The sequence below is a fragment of the Gadus chalcogrammus genome, chromosome 19, assembly GCF_026213295.1.
Source record: "Gadus chalcogrammus isolate NIFS_2021 chromosome 19, NIFS_Gcha_1.0, whole genome shotgun sequence".
Classification (NCBI taxonomy): Eukaryota; Metazoa; Chordata; class Actinopteri; order Gadiformes; family Gadidae; genus Gadus; species Gadus chalcogrammus.
In genome coordinates, this window is record NC_079430.1 from 19,364,812 (window position 1) to 19,384,881 (window position 20,070).

Sequence of the window (20,070 nt, forward strand, 5' to 3'; positions counted from 1 at the left end):
ACGCTGGCCTATCAGGGCTGGGAATCAGCTACAGGCCGGCCTATCAGCCGGGGTCAGACGAGATCCGCCCAGCGCCAGGGGACGAGGCCGGGAGGACAGAACATCCCCGACACACCAACAAGACGCTCCTCTGAAAGCGTTCAGGATCAATGGGCTGACACCTGCGCTTTCTGATCCAGGCTACATGCGCGTGTGTGTCTGTGTCTGTGTCTGTGTGTGTGTGTGTGTGTGTGTGTGTGTGTGTGTGTGTGTGTGTGGAGCTGTACTACGTGACTGGTTTTGAAATGCGTTGTGGCTTTCATATGTGAAGAATGTTTTTTAATATACCTTCGTGTCAAGGTTTAAAGCAGCACAATATCTGTTGTCATGGTCTACAGCAGGCGTGTGCGTGTGTGTGTGTGTGTGTGTTTGTTTGTGTGTGTCTTTCTGTGTGTGTGTGTGTTTGTGTGTGTCTTTCTGTGTGTGTGTGTGTCTGTTTGTGTGTGTATCTTTCTGTTCGTGTGTGTCTGTGTGTCTCCCCAGTCAAACGGCTGACTGTTTTTCATACATGGCTTGGTTGCCAGTCTGGGCATCAGGCACCATGGGACTCCGTCGGAAACATATCTACTCACTGGAAACTCACCGGGCTCAAAGCGGCTGCATGAATCTCTTCATAACTAGCTCACTAGCATCTGGTGTTTATAGACAAAATGCAACATTCATAGACAAAAGGTGGGACTGCAATCGGAAATAATATGCTGTTTGGAAAGACGCTGGACAGAAAGCCTTTCAACGTCTTTAAAAGATGACCAAATACTTAACTCGGAGCGTCTAAGTAGCCAAAGCGTATTCTGGGAAGAGTCATTATCCCCCTGGCATCGTTGGTTTGCTTTCAGCCGCGTCTCGGCTGCCGAGGCAGAAGACAAACAGAGGAGTCTCTAAGGGAGGGAGGGCCGGGCCTGCTCGGGTGTAGAGGCTGCCTCCGTTTACTTAAATGAGGGAATTATGATTAAGAGGCTAGAATCAGCAATGGCTGTAATTGATCCTAGTCGGGGACTAATGTGAGGAAGACGGGGCCAAACGAGGCACTTAGTGTCCGAGAGTGATGGCTAAAAAGACAACAATTGCTTTGCCTCACACCACTATTGGGATAATCTTCTTTCCCTGTTGCAACAAGGTGAGAGAGTTGATGTTCTTTATACGGTCGTCCACCAAGGGTCAAAGTTCATTTCGGACTTGATTCAGTCCAGAAGTGGTTTTGTATTTTTCACCCGTCGTACAGTTTTATTTTCCACCCCATCACCCCCGCTGTATGCCTGCCGCTCTCTACAGTTCCAGCACCACAGGCCACACTGGGTGGGTCTGCTTTGACTTTGAGATGTCACTGACGACATAATGCTTGGAACTTGTTAACATAGGCAGCAACAGAAGCAGAAGCAGAAGAACAAATCCTGTGAGCCACGTAATGAACAGGATGGATTATTCAACTCAGATATCGACATTGGACCCTGAAGTCAGGGCAAAGCTCGGGAAAAAGTAAATCAACATTCTGCTGACCCCACCCACTTAGAGGGACTGCATCTATCATCTACAGCAGTGGTTCCCAAACTTTTTGTGCCCAAGGCACACCAAAGGACAAATAAAAATTTCAAGGCACACCTATTGTGCAAAATAGCCTTATAACACGTGTTATCACTAATATCATCTGTTTATCTGTTAAGTTTATAATTATCTAGTAATGCCAAATAAGATGTGACAAAGACAACTATTCTACTCATGAAATATTTATCAACAAAATACTTATCATTATAAAACTTTATCAAACTTTATCAAATTGGGCTTAATCAAACACACCCATTTCAACCAGACAGGTGAGGCAAAGGAAACAGAAATTCAGCAGAGAACTGTCCATGAGAAAGCTGCATGGTCCTGAATCTGACCCACAAATTATAACTAACATTTAGAATCAGGCTTTTTTTGTAAATATTCTGCCTACTAACATCAGTGGGACACATGTGCCTGTCGGGGCGCACAGATTTTTTTAATCCTTGGTGGCACGGAGGAGAGGGCCACTCGCAAGTCCTGCTCAACAGAGAGCCGTGACCTGGTCTTGTTCTTCATGTAAACAAGAGTGGAGAACGCCAACTCACACCGGTAGGTGGTGGGGAAAGGAAGAAGTTGGTCGATAGCGTGGTGGGAGATGGTTGGATATTCTGATGCACAAACCAACCAAAACTGATCGAGTGTGAGCTCACTAAATTTCAGTTTCAGCGTGCGGTCCGCACGGAGCTCTGCGCTCTCCTCTCTCTCCTTCATAGTGAGCTTCTCGTTTGAGGACTCGGACTCCTGGTTGAATGGGTCTCGGATCCAGTCATTGTCCTCTATGTCCGCCACACGTGGAAAATAGCGCTCAAACCTCTCTTTTAAGGTCTGAAGGTGTTCGGCATATATAGCGCGCTCATTGGCTTTGATGTGTCACAGTCTAAATTAAATTCCCACCAGCGCAACTGCGCGAACAGCGAAATGTGGGATCCTCTTTGAGGATTTTTTAAATAGTTTTTAGATAAAGAGTTTGCCTCTGTATTATGGATTGAGTGCATTCAAAGTAGTATATAGTAAATTAAAATAATTATTTTTGTATAGTTGTATACTATATTGCAGTAGGCTTGTCACAAAATCCCACGGCACACTTGGACTTGCCTCACGGCACACCAGTGTGCCGCGGCACACAGTTTGGGAACCACTGATCTACAGACTACAAACTCAGCCAATGTTGGTTTGGGTCGCGCAAGTCTGAGCACTACAGAATTGGTGATCCTATCGCTGTTTCCTTCGCGGTCTGCGTGAAGGAAAAGGTCCAGCTGAATTGGGCACCATTTTGGGTCCCGACCGATAGAGGTTCCAGGGTTCCGGCGTAGCGGGGATCCCTTACCTGGGCTGGCTCTCCTGGGCCAGGTTCTCCCCTCTCTGGTAGGCGTGGTCCGCTATCTGGGTGGTGGACCTCTTGACGATCTGCTTCAGCTCGGGCTCCAGGCGCTCCATGATGGCCTTGATGGCCTCGGGGATCTTCTTCAGCTTGGACAGACCCTGAGGGTAACAACACCTTAGATCCACTGATGAAGTAACCTTTATTTATACAGCTCTATTCATTGAAGCTGAGACCAGACCCATTAGAATAGCATCATCATACACTTGCAAACAATACAGGCAAATATATCCAAATATAATAAAATCAATAACCTGTATTTTGGAAAAAGTTTTGTTTTTGTTTTTGATGCTTTTTTTAACCAGATATAATTTTCCATGTAGGCTAACTGCAGCCGATCCCCTGTGTGTGTGTGTGTGTGTGTGTGTGTGTGTGAGTGCTTACTTTAATCAGGATGCCCATGAACTTCTGGCTGTCCTCTTCAGGATCAATCTCGGGTAGGTCGGCCTCACGCCCATCCTCACGCACTATGGGGGGCACACACACACACAGGTTATTTTCATGTTACATTGTCTATGTGTCGGAGACAACAAACACAAACATTCCCGTTTGTTATTGCTCCATCTGTGATTCCATACACATAAAGCCCTCACAACGACATAATCCAAACAAATAAAAATCACGGCTCCAACTCGACCCGCTCTTTCCTGACACCGGCGCGCGCACCTCTCTCTCTCTCTCTCTCTCTCTCTCTCTCTGCTCTAATTCCCATCTGATGAGGGCCCCAGCCATCCCCCTCAGAGCGTGTTAGCAGAGTTAATGGTTATGGCTAGTTAATGGACTTTGGGTGTATTTCCTCTTCTCTCGCCAGTCCAACTATGGTTTGTGTAATAATTACTACAATTACCAGCTATGAATGATGTCCTTTAAAGCCATTAGACGAAAAATTCCAAGCAACACCAACGGCGGAAGCAAAACCGCGGCGCTCAACGCGGCTTTGAGGCTGGCGTAGCTCTGTAGCGGCACATTGAGTTCACCAGCGGCGGATAATTAGCAATTAACGTTTGGCAACATGCCTGGTGGTTTAGCACCAGCCCGGACCCCAGGGTGCTGAAAGGGTGCACGATCGACATCACTGTGTGTGTGTGTGTGTGTGTGTGTGTGTGTGTGTGTGTGTGTGTGTGTGTGTGTGTGTGTGTGTGTGTGTGTGTGTGTGTGTGTGTGTGTGTGTGTGCATTAACCAAGGTAGTGCACACCTGTTGTTTTCTTTTAACACCAATTAGCCAGAGTAGAAATACATTTGAGAGGGAAGCAGGTTCTCAACATTAAAGGACAAAAAAAACCACAGAGATTGACTGAGATTGAGATTTGGTTAAGACGATCACTTAATAACCCAAGGATAACAGCCCGGAACAGAGAGCAGAAAAAAATGCCAATTATGGACTGAATGAGCCAGGGCGCGTTGGGAGAGAAGTGCCCACAGAAGCCCCTAAAACAAAGCCCTGAAATGGGAAGTCTGGAGACAAAGGCGGTGGTTGTGATGGGCGAGGTGTGACAGCTGTATCACAGAGTGCTGCACCGCCTTTAGGAACGGGATGATGAGAAGCTAACACGAGTCATGGTATAATGTCAGGTTCCTGGCCTGGGAGATGCACCCTATCATTTCCATGCGTGCCATGTCTATACTTTAGGAGAGTGATTGACATTGACACTGGGAGCCAGGAACGATCAGACCGCTGAACAGATGGCTGGTTTACTGCCCGGTCCGTCTGTCGACCCGGGGCCCGACCTAGTAAGTTGTCAATTAGTGACTAGTAAAGGAAGGCTTTGCTTCCACGTGTTCCTCGATAAATGCACAATAAACAAGCACAGCAGAAAACGGTGGAACCACTAAAAGGCTCTGCAGCCTCACCCAGCTTTCTAATGAGCCCGGGGGCTTGCTACTTGGGAGTCATCCCCGGTCCATTAACCTGAAAAAAAATGAAACGTAGTGCTGACTCAAAGACCCCTATGCCCCCCCCCCCCCACACCACCCCAATGCAAACACACCCAGGAAAACCAATATGAACTGCATGCATCCATAAATGAAGCTACATGTGCATTATCAGAGGGCCTTAAGGGACACCAACAGCGCTAGGATGATGACTGCTGAACTCTCCTGTGGGGTGGCTCGGAGACGCACAGTGACTAATGGGACCGACAGGAGGGGCCGTCCTGATTGGCCCTTTATACAGGGACCAGTATGGGGTCAGGATTTGGTTTAATGATGCCATAATGGTGGAAGTGGCTCAGTGTGTGGGTGGGAATAAAACGCACACTAGGTTGCGTTTACTGTGTACACAAGTTTGTATCGGGAGCATTATGCACTATGTGGAGAAACTTCACATGTGCACGTGTTCTTGTGTACGTAGATGTGTGCGTATGGGTTAAACACATAATGTTATGCTAATGGTTGTAATGGCAGGAGCCAGACTCTTGCTAATTACTTCATTATCACTACCAGCGTTCGCTCTGTAGGAAAAATATACACATGAAAAAAGAGAAGTGATAAACACAACGGAAATTTATGCTTCCATCATTGTGTTTGCGATTGTTTACAAAAAACTCTTTCATGGTTTCCTCTTTCAAAACCTCAACAGAAATGATAATGGTGTTATTCCATCAACAAGCGGTAACCGACACTACAGATACGGGATCAGGATTCTATTAAAGTACCATGATGGACGGCACCAAGCAATATGTGCAAACACAATTATTTGACCCAAATGACAGAAACCTGCCCTGTGTTTAGATCAAATGCCACAACATCGGAGAGTAACGTATCGGTTCACACTGAGCTTTTTGATCTTTTTGGAGGTTTTTCAGTCAAAATAAGCAAAAATATATAAACAACATACATAGACAAAAACACTTTTGGGAACAACCAATGCTCTATGTTCCTCTAGTTTCACAGGTCCCCTTTCCTACCTCCAAGTCTCCGTCATGTGAAATAGGAGGTTCAATACACGTCGGATTGCAATGTGTACCATAGCAAAGGGAAGTTGTTGGTGTGGATCAATCGTGGGTTGGATTCCCTGGTCCACAGTTTACCAGTATCTGATTGATATTATATAGTTGTAACCATTATATATCATAGGATATATTACGATATTATCATTCTAAGATGACTTTTCACTGCAGAAAGCGTCTGAGTTTGTATCAGGTCGTACCACTGCCAGCTCCGGGGGTGCTGAACTGGGAGGAGTCCATCAGCTTGCGTGGGGTGGAGAGACTGCTGCCGTCCAGCAGGGGCATGGGCGACACGTCTCTGCCTGTGGAGCTGCAGGGCGAGAAGGGACAACGGGACGGTTACTGGGGTACAAAGCTCAGTGGTTACAATCGGTATTGGTTATTGTCATTGTCCTGTGGGGGGCGCTGTGGATATAAGATGCGCTGATACTACTGGAAGGGGGGAACGAAGAAAATAAAGGAACTGGCATGTTTTGAAACGCAACAAGTGACTCACGCATATTTAATATCAGAACACGACATGGTGTCAGAAGTGCTGTGATTTCAAACACGTAAGAAGTGCAATGAGCAGCAGCGACGGCAACAAGGCAGTGCGTGAAGACGGAGTTAGCAGGATGGCTAATTCAAGAGACCTCCAGTTAGCACTGCCAGCTAAACATACCGTTTACTGTTCACTCACCTTAAATAAATAATCCCAACTAAGCATATCCTACACTGCCCGACCGCCGCTCTGTGGAGGCGTCCCAGCGTGGGGCCACACCAGGGTTTAGTATGCACCGGCACTACGGCCCGGCAATAGGTCGATGTTCCCAATAACTCCCCTTCTAGAACGAAAACCATTCAGCCTCCTACAACAAATACGCCCAGCATCTCTGGTGGGGAAATGGCTCTGCCTCCCAATGAGCCATTTATCAAGCCTTTAAGCGGGCCGGGTTGTGATGCAGCCCCCATAAGCGCAGGCGGCGTGGAGCCCCTCGCTCACTAAGTGATGGGGTGGATGGAGGAGGGCTGCCGGTGAGAGTCCACCAGGTAGACGGAGGCGGGTCGCTCTCTGACCCCCCCACCCCCTAATAAATCACCTCAGCTCCCCTCAAAGCCCCGCCGCCGTAATGACTGCACACAGAACACACGATTAGCGCCCACGACCCCCTCACCGACAGGCACACATGGAGGAGGGGACAGGCCTGTTTACACATGCACGTGTACACACACACACACAGCCCCATACACACTAACACCACACCCTAACATCAAAGTGCGTCTGCGTGTGTGTGTGTGAGAGTTCAAACACACAACTTGCCACTCGCTAATCCTCACACACAAAGCACGTACACACACTGACTGATTGGAGGAGGGCAGCCACAACTCACATCAAACGAGACACGGGGACCACACAAAAGGTGACTTATGACCTGAATCCCCTCCTGGGACCCCCCCCCCCATCAGCTGTGTGATGCTGTTCCATGCACACAACCAGGGCATCGGGATAAGCCTGCCATTGTCGTCCAGTTCATCATGAAGTTGTGCCTTCTGCGACAGCCATGTTGTTGGCAACGGCAACCACAGCCCTCTTAATTGGGTTGTACTGACGTGTGTGCAGGCAGTCGGGCACAGACCATTTAAAAGGGTATTATTCTTTAGTTTCACTGGAAGTTGACCAACTTTGATAAAGCTGCTGGGCGTTGGGGGCGAGCGGGGGCGTGCGGGTTTCAGAATAATGGGCTTGTTTACCTGACTGTGTTCTAGTGTAAACAACCGGCTCGTTACTGCAATGAAATGCCTTCGTATGGAAGCACATTAACGCAGCCACAGCAAACCCTTTGGTACACAACACTAATGTCAAAATGGACTAATGCAAAAGTCCTTTTGAAAAGTCCATCTTTTATAGAATAATAATTGCCCGACTACACCATGATGTCTCTGTATGCCCAGGCATTGTGCGTCTGACTACACCATGACGTCTCTGTATGCCCAGGCATTGTGCGTCTGACTACACCATGATGTCTCTGTATGCCCAGGCATTGTGCGTCTGACTACACCATGATGTCTCTGTATGCCCAGGCATTGTGCGTCTGACTACACCATGATGTCTCTGTATGCCCAGGCATTGTGCGTCTGAATGAAAACCCACCAGAACCAGACGTGCTGACGGCGCCATATCGTAAGAAAGGAACAATAGAACAGGGCCAATCCAACCTACGCACACCAACCATCCATCCATCCATCCATCCATCCATCCACGTTTCATCCAACCATCCATCCAGCCAACATCGCTCCATCCACGTTCCATCCAACCATCCATCCATCCACGTTCCATCCACCCAACCATCCACCCAACCATCCACCCAACCATCCACCCAACCATCCATCCATCCACGTTCCATCCAACCATCCACCCATCCATCCATCCACCCAACCATCCACACAACCATCCATCCATCCATCCACCCAACCATCCATCCATCCATCCGTCCACGTTCCATCCAACTATCCATCCACCCAACCATCCACGCAACCATCCACGTTCCATCCAACCATCCACCCAACCATCGCTCCATCCACGTTCCATCCAACCATCCACCCATCCATCCACGTTCCATCCAACCATCCACCCATCCAAACATCCACCCAACCATCCATCCATCCATCCATCCATCCATCCATCCAACCATCCACCCAACCATCCACCCAACCATCCACCCAACCATCCATCCATCCACGTTCCATCCAACCATCCACCCATCCATCCACGTTCCATCCAACCATCCACCCATCCATCCATCCATCCACCCAACCATCCACACAACCATCCATCCATCCATCCACCCAACCATCCATCCATCCATCCGTCCACGTTCCATCCAACTATCCATCCATCCATCCATCCATCCATCCATCCATCCAACCATCCATCCAACCATCCAACCATCCATCCATCCATCCATCCAACCATCCAACCATCCATCCATCCAACCATCCACGTTCCAACCATCCAACCCTCCATCCAACCATCCATCCACGTTCCATCCATCCATCCGCGTTCCATCCATCCATCCATCCATCCATCCATCCATCCATCCATCCATTCATCCAACCACGTTCCAACCATCCAACCCTCCATCCAACCCTCCACCCACGTTCCATCCATCCATCCATCCATCCACGTTCCATCCATCCACGTTCCATCCATCCACCCACCCCCCGTCCCCCCGTCCCCCCATCCATCCCCCGTCCCCCCCCCAGGGCCTCACCTGGGGCCGCGGGCGTTCTTGTCCTTGTTCTTGTGGCCCAGGCGGTGGGTGGACTTGATGTAGAGGTGGCGGTGCAGCTCGTCGATCAGCACCAGGTGGATGGTGAGCTTCCTGCTGTGCAGCTCCAGGCGCAGGTCGCCCAGGCCCTCCACCTGCAGCAGGTGGCCCTCCAGGGCCTCGACTGCAGACACCTGGAGCCAGGGGGAGACGCCCGGGGAGTCAGAGAGAACCAGCCTCCAGGTGTTAGACAGAGCCCCCCAGGGGGAGACGCCCGGGGAGTCAGAGAGAACCAGCCTCCAGGTGTTAGACAGAGCCCCCCAGGGGGAGACGCCCGGGGAGTGAGAGAGAACCAGCCTCCAGGTGTTAGTCAGAGCCCCCCAGGGGGAGACGCCCGGTGGGTCAGAGAGAACCAGCCTCCAGGTGTTAGTCAGAGCCAGGGGGAGACGCCCGGTGGGTCAGAGAGAACCAGCCTCCAGGTGTTAGTCAGAGCCCCCCAGGGGGAGACGCCCGCTGAGTCAGAGAGAACCAGCCTCCAGGTGTTAGTCAGAGCCCCCCAGGGGGAGACGCCCGGGGAGTCAGAGAGAACCAGCCTCCAGGTGTTAGTCAGAGCCCCCCAGGGGGAGACGCCCGGGGAGTCAGAGAGAACCAGCCTCCAGGTGTTAGACAGAGCCCCCCAGGGGGAGACGCCCGGTGGATCAGAGAGAACCAGCCTCCAGGTGTTAGACAGAGGCCCCCAGGGGGAGACGCCCGGGGAGATAGAGAGAACCAGCCTCCAGGTGTTAGTCAGAGCCCCCCAGGGGGAGACGCCCGGGGAGTCAGAGAGAACCAGCCTCCAGGTGTTAGACAGAGCCAGGGGGAGACGCCCGGGGAGTCAGAGAGAACCAGCCTCCAGGTGTTAGACAGAGCCCCCCCTGAGGAGGAGCGCTGACACTCCTACAATGGCTTGATGAGGGTTAGGGTTAGGGATTAAGTTTAGGGGTTAGGGTTAGGGATTAAGGTCAGGGGTTAGGGTCAGGGGTTAGGGTCAGGGGTTAGGGTCAGGGGTTAGGGTCAGGGGTTAGGGTCAGGGGTTAGGGTCAGGGGTTAGGGTTAACGTTAAGGTTAGGGGTTAGGGGTTAGGGACAGGGGTTAGGGTTAACGTTAAGGTTAGGGGTTAACGTTAAGGTTAGGGGTTAGGGTCAGGGGTTAGGGTTAGGGTTAGGGGTTAGGGTTAACGTTAAGGTTAGGGGTTAGGGTTAACGTTAAGGTTAGGGGTTAGGGTTAACGTTAAGGTTAGGGGTTAGGGTCAGGGGTTAGGGTCAGGGGTTAGGGTCAGGGGTTAGGGTCAGGGGTTAGGGTCAGGGGTTAGGGTCAGGGGTTAGGTTAACGTTAAGGTTAGGGGTTAGGGTTAACGTTAAGGTTAGGGGTTAGGGTTAACGTTAAGGTTAGGGGTTAGGGTTAACGTTAAGGTTAGGGGTTAGGGTTAACGTTAAGGTCAGGGGTTAGGGTTAACGTTAAGGTTAGGGGTTAGGGTTAACGTTAAGGTTAGGGGTTAGGGTCAGGGGTTAGGGTCAGGGGGTAGGGTCAGGGGGTAGGGTCAGGGGTCAGGGAATCGGACATTGGTCTCTACAAGGCCACCTGCCTACGTGGCCAAAGCAAGTGCTGGAATGAAACAAACATCCAATATAGGTCATTTCTGCTTAATGCAAAGGGGAACGTTAACTTTCGCCAGCGACATTTATTTCAATGTATGTCATAGCGATGCGTGATTCGACTGTCTGAGGCCAACCAGGTAAGTAGAGTTGACTGATGTCTCCCTCACCAAACAGTCGCAGACTTTCCAGACCTAATGATCAATACGGTCTAGCTGTGAGAGGAGGTAGATAACAGAAACCCCCCGAAATAAGGCTGGGAAATTCAAACCATTGGAACTTTGCACTTTAGGTGATGCCAGTTTTACCAAGCAGGCCTAGAGTGAATGAGCCGATACTTTGATAGATCAATTACATAACAGTTGAGTCATTCAATGTTAAGTTTTTCAGTCATATCGTTCCCTTTTGAATGATTATTTGGAGAACAATGGTTGAAAAATAAATAATCCTTCCATTGAATTTCCAAATTCAGTGATGTAATGACGTATGCTTTAAAGAGCAGGTTCTAGGTCTACACTTACATGATTAAGGTCCATTTAAAGCACTGGCCTTACATTCACAAGATTAACCCAAACCAAAGAACCATAAAAACAGCCTGATGTCAATAAGAGCGTGCATGGATCAGATAACAGATGCAATACACCACTTTAGCTTGTTACCGCATCAGTGCATCCATTTCTCCAACACAATAAGGAATCCCAATGCGATGGTGCACACGACACCCCTATTGAAACACTATCTACTCAGTGCACGTACGTGCACAGCAGACAGCAGACATGATACTGCCAGCACGCGGGCGCAAATTAGGTTCCACGAAACGGGACTTCCATCTGGAAGGACATTGACCAACGCCAGCCGTTGGCGGGGATCTGCGGCCGCCAGTGTGTGGAATGTGTCCCTCACTGGAGGCCGACGTTTAAATACTATCTAATGGAAAGGATGAGGATGATGGCAGAATACCCTGGCCTGCTGAAGGTCCTTAAGTCTGCCATCCCCCAACGCACGCACGCACGCACGCACGCACGCACGCACGCACACACACACACACACACACACACACACACACACACACACACACACACACACACACACACACACACACACACACACACACACACACACACACACACACACACACACACACTCCAGTGATGCACTCCTAACCTGCAGGCAAGACAGCTGGCGGACAGTAGGATATATACTGACCGTCTTCATCTGTTTTCCTCTTTATATTTGGAGCTGGGTAACGAGGTTGTGTGGCATTTATTCAACTAGACAGGGCTTCAGGCAATAGAATAATTCACCTCAATGGAGGTCCAGGTTCAACCGACCGGTAGCAACAACCAAACTGTTGGAACATGTTTCTATCTGCACCGGACATTGCATTGACAGCGTTAACTAAATTAAACAATACAATGAATCACCGGTCGGTATAATAGGTGGAAAGCATTAAGGACTTCTGCATATATATTCAGCATTCAGGGAGTGTCTCTTACACACGCACACGCTAGCAGTTGTGTATGCGTGTAGGTTTGCACATGTGTGCGCTTGTTTACGTGTGTGTGTGTTAACCTCACCGTGTGCGTGTTTGTCTCACCGTGTGTGTGTTTGTCTCAAAGTGTGTGTTTTCGTCTCACCGTGTGTGTTCGTCTCACCGTGTGTGTGTTTGTCTCACCGTGTGTGTGTTTGTCTCACCGTGTGTGTGTTTGTCTCACCGTGTGTGTGTTTGTCTCACCGTGTGTGTGTTTGTCTCACCGTGTGTGTGTTTGTCTCACCGTGTGTGTGTTTGTCTCAACGTGTGTGTGTTCGTCTCACCGTGTGTGTGTTTGTCTCACCGTGTGTGTGCGCGTGTGGTGAGCTGACTCAAAGCACTGATCACATGGGGTCTCTTCCTACCCCAGGGCCCTAACGGCGGGGGGATAACGTTGAGGGCCGCTCAGAGAGGACGGGGCCCGCAGGAGGGGGGGCAGGAGGCGGTGTAGAGGCAGGGGTCAAGTGTGTGTTGATGCAAATGAGAGGCACATTAGTGGAGAGATGTGCTAATGTGGTGCGCATGACCCCCACTGGCATAATGCATAAAAAAATAACTTTACACTCCCTCCCTCCCTGTGTGTGTGTGTTGGTTAAGATGGAGAGATTGTGGCCGGAGAAACACACACTTCCGCCAACTCCAGCCTGCGTGATTCCACATAAATGCTGGTGTGGGATTGTGGTTGTATGTGTGAGGATCTAATAGAATGACTCATTCAGAAAACGCGTGTGTGCGTGCGTGTGTGTCATTAACGTTGGACTAGGATGGCAGAAGGAGGCTGGTTAACATCATTAGGGACCATGCCTGTCAGCCTAATAAAGAATATGAAGCCTCTGGCAAATTACCATAGAGTAGAGAGTGGTGAATAGAAAGACAACGAGCAAGAAGAGAACGGATATATATATGAGAGAGAGAGAGAGAGAGAGAGAGAGAGAGAGAGAGAGAGAGAGAGAGACGAGGATGAGAAGAGAAAAGTGAAAAGAAAGATGGATATGCAGATGAATACCTCTCTGTGTGTCTGCGTGTTGCGCTATAGGAACCTTGGAACGCAGGGAGAGGTGTATGTGTTAGTGTGTCATCGTGCTATAGGAACATGGAGCATGGAGGCAGACAGGTACAGGAAATAAAAGGCAGAGAGTGGGGACAAGAGAGACAGTTTCTTCCTAACCATGTCCATGGGGTCTTGTGAAGTGCCATTCACCAGGACATAGAGGGACAATGCTGAGTGCTAATCGTGAACCCTGGAGATACAGTGCAGTCGAGTAGAGAGCAGGAGTAGAAAGAGGAAGGAAGACTGAGAAGGTAGAGAGTACAGAGAAAGAGACCGAAAGACTAGCAGGACGGGGGAAAGGAACGACACAGAAAGACAAACGCACTGATAGACAGACAGAACCAACCACCTACAGACAGAGAGGGAGATGGACAGAGGCAGACAGGTAGGAAGAAGGAACCAGCCACCTAAGGGCCGGGGAAGGGAAGGCTGAGGCAGATTGGAGACAGCAGGTAGGAGCGTGGGAGGGAAGGGGGCCAGATAGAGAGGGAGACGCTAATCTGACAGATGAGTCCAGCAATGAGGGATGGCATGACGAGCATAAACACATCAGGAGCTCCCTCAGAGCCGGGCCGAGGCAGCAGGCAGGGAAACACAGAGACAGACTGGAAGACAGCGAGAGACAGAGACAGAAGGACAGAGACAGAAGGGTCCGAAGAGAAAAGAGCGTAGGATGAGACTGTGTGCAGAGAGGAGGAGGAAAGCTAGCGATTAAGTTGATTGCTCTATAGACAACATTTGTATTAACAAGCGTCTGCTAGAGTGGCACAGTTGTCTCACATCTGCCTTGATGACCTTCTTTTTCATCTTGGCACAGCTTGCAGACTGCAGCCACAAAGCAACTATTGCCACTGAAAACTCAGCATTTGGCAAGCACTCCGAGCGGCGAGGGAGGGAAAGCTGCAGCTCAAGCATTGTGCGACACCAAGCATCGTGTTCCACACCGATAAAACGACAGTACTGCTCTCAGCAAACAAGTACAGCAACAGCCAGCACCGTGTCAACTCACTCCCCGATATTCAGCTCGCACTGCATCAGCAATAAAAGCATGAGCGTTCACGGCCTGTAATCGTTGACTGCCTCTCAAACTCTTTCTCATTTTACTCAGAGGATCCCCTCCAGCCCACTGATCATCAGTCATGGTTGTTTGGTCCTGGGCTGCATCCTGAATCAACTCACCCACTAAAAGCCACTACCAAACAGCCATCAGGAGAAGGGCGAGGAGACAGCATCGCCAGGGGCGAGGCCCTCTCAGGCTACTTTGATGAAGTTGGCTTAAAGGTAATAAGATAATGAGCAGCCGCTGCCCAGTTCATTACTGCAAACCAATGAGACGAGAGCGGGCAGGAAATCAATCTGCCCAACGCATCAGAACACCGGAGCTTCTGTATTTCAGACCAGCCTTACACAAGGGGCTTCTATCGGTTTCCCCATAGAAGGCTACACTGATCGATACGGGACCTTGAAGCCTCACTCTGTATCAACACAATTCTAAATCAACAGAGCTTCACATGGAAAATGAACATTATGCATTGCCAATGCTAATTCAAAATAGACAATATCTATCGAGGTCCCTCTTTCTCTGGCATTTGCTGGTCTCCAATATAAAAAGGCAAGAACACTTCGACAGGCCTCTTTGGGTACATTCTGAAGTAGGGCTGGGTATCGTGGCCAAATTCCTAAATCGATTTGATTTCGATTCATAAGGTTCTGAATCGATTAATAACGATTCGATTCGATTCAATCTGCTCTTGAATAATGAAAATGGCTCAACTGTGTTGCAAAATACAAATCTACTTGATTTTTTCTCTTCATCTTAAACAACCGGTTTTAAGTGCAAACTTGTAAATTGGACAGTTTAAACTTGAGCTGTAAACAAAACAGTCTCAAGTCTCAAAAGTGCAATTGTGAAACTAGAAAGGAATTGCAAGTGAAAGTGTACTTGAACTACAAAATTCCATCACTGCAAACTGCATAAAGGCATTGTCTATTAAAGTGCAAAAATAATTATAATTGTAACAAAAAAAAAAAGAAAAAAAAAAATCGATCTCATGCCCTATGAATCCATATTGCAAAATGTAAATTCATTCGATTATATCGATTTTTTTACCCAGCCCTATTCTGAAGTGACCCGCATCTCCCCAACGCTCTCAACAAAGCAGCCCACAAACCCCTAGCATGTGAACGCCAAACCAACAAGCATCCTCATCCTCATCTACTTCATCCACTCTGTTCCGAACCGAACGGGAACAAACTCCTACCCTCACAGTCCAGTCCTCCCTCAGACGGCCCTCACGGTCCAGTCCTCCCTCAGACGGCCCTCACAGTCCAGTCCTCCCTCAGACGGCCCTCACGGTCCAGTCCTCCCTCAGACGGCCCTCACAGTCCAGTCCTCCCTCAGACGGCCCTCAGACGGCCCCCTCCTCCCTCCGTCGGCCCTCACGGCCCCCTCCTCCCTCCGTCGGCCCTCAGACGGCCCCCTCCTCCCTCCGTCGGCCCTCACGGCCCCCTCCTCCCTCCGTCGGCCCTCAGACGGCCCCCTCCTCCCTCCGTCGGCCCTCACGGCCCCCTCCTCCCTCCGTCGGCCCTCAGACGGCCCTCAGACGGCCCTCACGGGCCCCTCCTCCCTCCGTCGGCCCTCACAGTCCAGTCCTCCCTCCGTCGGCCCTCACGGCCCCCTCCTCCCTCCGTCGGCCCTCAGACGGCCCTCAGACGGCCCTCACAGTCCAGTCCTCCCTCCGTCGGCCCTCACGGCCCCCTCCTCCCTCCGTCGGCCCTCACAGTCCAGTCCTCCCTCCGTCGGCCCTCACGGCCCCCTCCTCCCTCCGTCGGCCCTCACGGCCCCCTCCTCCCTCCGTCGGCCCTCACGGCCCCCTCCTCCCTCCGTCGGCCCTCACGGCCCCCTCCTCCCTCCGTCGGCCCTCACGGCCCCCTCCTCCCTCCTTCGGCCCCCTCCTCCCTCCGTCGGCCCTCACAGTCCAGTCCTCCCTCCGTCGGCCCTCACGGCCCCCTCCTCCCTCCGTCGGCCCTCAAGGCCCCCTCCTCCCTCCGTCGGCCCTCACGGCCCCCTCCTCCCTCCGTCGGCCCTCACGGCCCCCTCCTCCCTCCGTCGGCCCTCACGGCCCCCTCCTCCCTCCGTCGGCCCTCACGGCCCCCTCCTCCCTCCTTCGGCCCCCTCCTCCCTCCGTCGGCCCTCCGTCGGCCCTCACGGCCCCCTCCTCCCTCCCTCCTCCCTCCGTCGGCCCTCGAGGCCCCCTCCTCCCTCCTTCGGCCCTCCGTCGGCCCTCACGGCCCCCTCCTCCCTCCGTCGGCCCTCACGGCCCCCTCCTCCCTCCCTCCTCCCTCCGTCGGCCCTCGAGGCCCCCTCCTCCCTCCTTCGGCCCTCCGTCGGCCCTCACGGCCCCCTCCTCCCTCCGTCGGCCCTCACGGCCCCCTCCTCCCTCAGACGGCCCCCTCCTCCCTCCGTCGGCCCCCTCCTCCCTCCGTCGGCCCTCCGTCGGCCCTCACGGCCCCCTCCTCCCTCCGTCGGCCCTCCGTCGGCCCTCACGGCCCCCTCCTCCCTCCGTCGGCCCTCCGTCGGCCCTCCGTCGGCCCTCACGGCCCCCTCCTCCCTCCGTCGGCCCTCCGTCTGCCCTCCGTCGGCCCTCCGTCGGCCCTCACGGCCCCCTCCTCCCTCCGTCGGCCCTCCGTCGGCCCTCCGTCGGCCCTCCGTCGGCCCCCTCCTCCCTCCCCCTCCTCCCTCCGTCGGCCCTCCGTCGGCCCTCACGGCCCCCTCCTCCCTCCGTCGGCCCCCTCCTCCCTCCGTCGGCCCTCACGGCCCCCTCCTCCCTCCGTCGGCCCCCTCCTCCCTCCGTCGGCCCTCCGTCGGCCCTCACGGCCCCCTCCTCCCTCCGTCGGCCCTCCGTCGGCCCTCACGGCCCCCTCCTCCCTCCGTCAGCCCTCAGAGGCCCCCTCCTCCCTCCGTCGGCCCTCAGAGGCCCTCACCAGCATGTCGGTGCCATGGAGGTAGTGCTTGCTGGCCATGGAGACCTCCAGCCGTTGAGGGACCTGCTTGATCCTCTCGATCTCGTCCAGCAGCTCCAGGACGTGCTTGTGCTCGATGCCCTCGATCCACAGCTTCCGCAGCTCGTCACGCTTGCAGTGGAGCAGCATCTTACAGGACAGCAGGTTCTCCTTCACCTGAAGGAGGCAGAGAACACTGAGTACAGAACAGCAGGTTCTCCTTCACCTGACGGAGGCAGAGAACACTGAGTACAGAACAGCAGGTTCTCCTTCACCTGAAGGAGGCAGAGAACACTGAGTACAGAACAGCAGGTTCTCCTTCACCTGAAGGAGGCAGAGAACACTGAGTACAGAACAGCAGGTTCTCCTTCACCTGACGGAGCGGAGGCAGAGAACACTGAGTACAGAACAGCAGGTTCTCCTTCACCTGACGGAGGCAGAGAACACTGAGTACAGAACAGCAGGTTCTCCTTCACCTGACGGAGGCAGAGAACACTGAGTACAGAACAGCAGGTTCTCCTTCACCTGACGGAGGCAGAGAACACTGAGTACAGAACAGCAGGTTCTCCTTCACCTGACGGAGGCAGAGAACACTGAGTACAGAAAAGCAGGTTCTCCTTCACCTGACGGAGGCAGAGAACACTGAGTACAGAACAGCAGGTTCTCCTTCACCTGAAGGAGGCAGAGAACACTGACTACAGAACAGCAGGTTCTCCTTCACCTGAAGGAGGCAGAGAACACTGAGTACAGAACAGCAGGTTCTCCTTCACCTGACGGAGGCAGAGAACACTGAGTACAGAACAGCAGGTTCTCCTTCACCTGACGGAGCGGAGAACACTGAGTACAGAACAGCAGGTTCTCCTTCACCTGACGGACCAGAGAACACTGAGTACAGAACAGCAGGTTCTCCTTCACCTGACGGACCAGAGAACACTGCGTACAGAACAGCAGGTTCTCCTTCACCTGAAGGAGGCAGAGAACACTGCGTACAGAACAGCAGGTTCTCCATCACCTGACGGAGCGGAGAACACTGAGTACAGAACAGCAGGTTCTCCTTCACCTGACGGAGGCAGAGAACACTGAGTACAGAACAGCAGGTTCTCCTTCACCTGACGGAGGCAGAGAACACTGAGTACAGAACAGCAGGTTCTCTTTCACCTGACGGAGGCAGAGAACACTGAGTACAGAACAGCAGGTTCTCCTTCACCTGACGGACCAGAGAACACTGAGTACAGAACAGCAGGTTCTCCTTCACCTGACGGAGGCAGAGAACACTGAGTACAGAACAGCAGGTTCTCCTTCACCTGACGGAGCGGAGAACACTGAGTACAGAACAGCAGGTTCTCCTTCACCTGACGGAGCGGAGAACACTGAGTACAGAACAGCAGGTTCTCCTTCACCTGACGGAGGCAGAGAACACTGAGTACAGAACAGCAGGTTCTCCTTCACCTGACGGAGGCAGAGAACACTGAGAACAGAACAGCAGGTTCTCCTTCACCTGACGGACCAGAGAACACTGAGTACAGAACAGCAGGTTCTCCTTCACCTGACGGACCAGAGAACACTGAGCAGTGAGCACCACAGGGCTGATGAGGCAGGAGCCCTAAGGGACCACCAAATGAAGGTCCCGGTTAAAACATCATATTTCTAACACATTTAATGAGAAAAATGTTTATAGGACTTTAGCACTATCTTATATCGTTATTTCTTTATACTGCAGATGTTTTATCTTTATCTATCCTCTTTGATGATCACTACAGACCCAAGTAGAAGGGACAGTACCAGTGGTTATTATTCTTAATGTGTGTGCGTTTGAACTGTGTGTATGTACGATGTACACATGCTGCCCCTCACCTGTTTGATCTTGTTGCGGGAGCTGGTGATGCGCTCCGTGATGCTCTGGTAGGTCCTGATGGCGGTAGTGAGCTCAGCGTAATGCTGAACAATCTGCTCGTCCAGGTCATGGTCACACTTCTCGAACGCCTCCTCCAAGCGCCCTTTCTCAGTCTCTCGGTCTTGGACGTCATCGCTGTTGGAGAGAGTCCTGGACAGGACGACCACAGGCATCAGGGGGAATCACAGCACGCACATGTTATTGTATGTTATGGATGGCAGAGTCCTGGACAGGACGACCACAGGCATCAGGGGGAATCACAGCAAGCACATGTTATTGTATGTTATGGATGGCAGAGTCCTGGACAGGACGACCACAGGCATCAGGGGGAATCACAGCAAGCACATGTTATTGTATGTTATGGATGGCAGAGTCCTGGACAGGACGACCACAGGCATCAGGGGGAATCACAGCACGCACATGTTATTGTATGTTATGGATGGCAGAGTCCTGGACAGGACGACCACAGGCATCAGGGGGAATCACAGCACGCACATGTTATTGTGTGTTATGGATGGCAGAGTCCTGGACAGGACGACCACAGGCATCAGGGGGAATCACAGCAAGCACATGTTATTGTATGTTATGGATGGCAGAGTCCTGGACAGGACGACCACAGGCATCAGGGGGAATCACAGCACGCACATGTTATTGTATGTTATGGAAAGCAGAACAGTTGAAACAGTTCTGCCATCCGACGCTAATCACAGTTTGAAGAACATTTCAACAAATGAATACTGAGACACTTTGATTATAACTATAGATGGAGAACCAAATAAAAGTTAGGTGCTCATTT

General features: G+C 51.8%; 1 protein-coding gene across 1 annotated transcript in view; it reads right to left on the bottom strand.

Moving 5' to 3' along the window:
- exoc4 (exocyst complex component 4) overlaps positions 1 to 20,070 on the bottom strand; it is an 82,408-nt gene that overhangs the window by 61,786 nt on the left and 552 nt on the right. Inside the window, exons 2-7 of the mRNA XM_056578256.1 lie at positions 19,235 to 19,424; positions 17,363 to 17,557; positions 9,166 to 9,356; positions 6,115 to 6,224; positions 3,350 to 3,432; positions 2,912 to 3,066 (exon numbers count right to left, since the gene is read on the bottom strand). Coding sequence (XP_056434231.1) covers positions 2,912 to 3,066; positions 3,350 to 3,432; positions 6,115 to 6,224; positions 9,166 to 9,356; positions 17,363 to 17,557; positions 19,235 to 19,424 — 924 coding nt within the window. The remainder of the gene's footprint in view (positions 1 to 2,911; positions 3,067 to 3,349; positions 3,433 to 6,114; positions 6,225 to 9,165; positions 9,357 to 17,362; positions 17,558 to 19,234; positions 19,425 to 20,070) is intronic.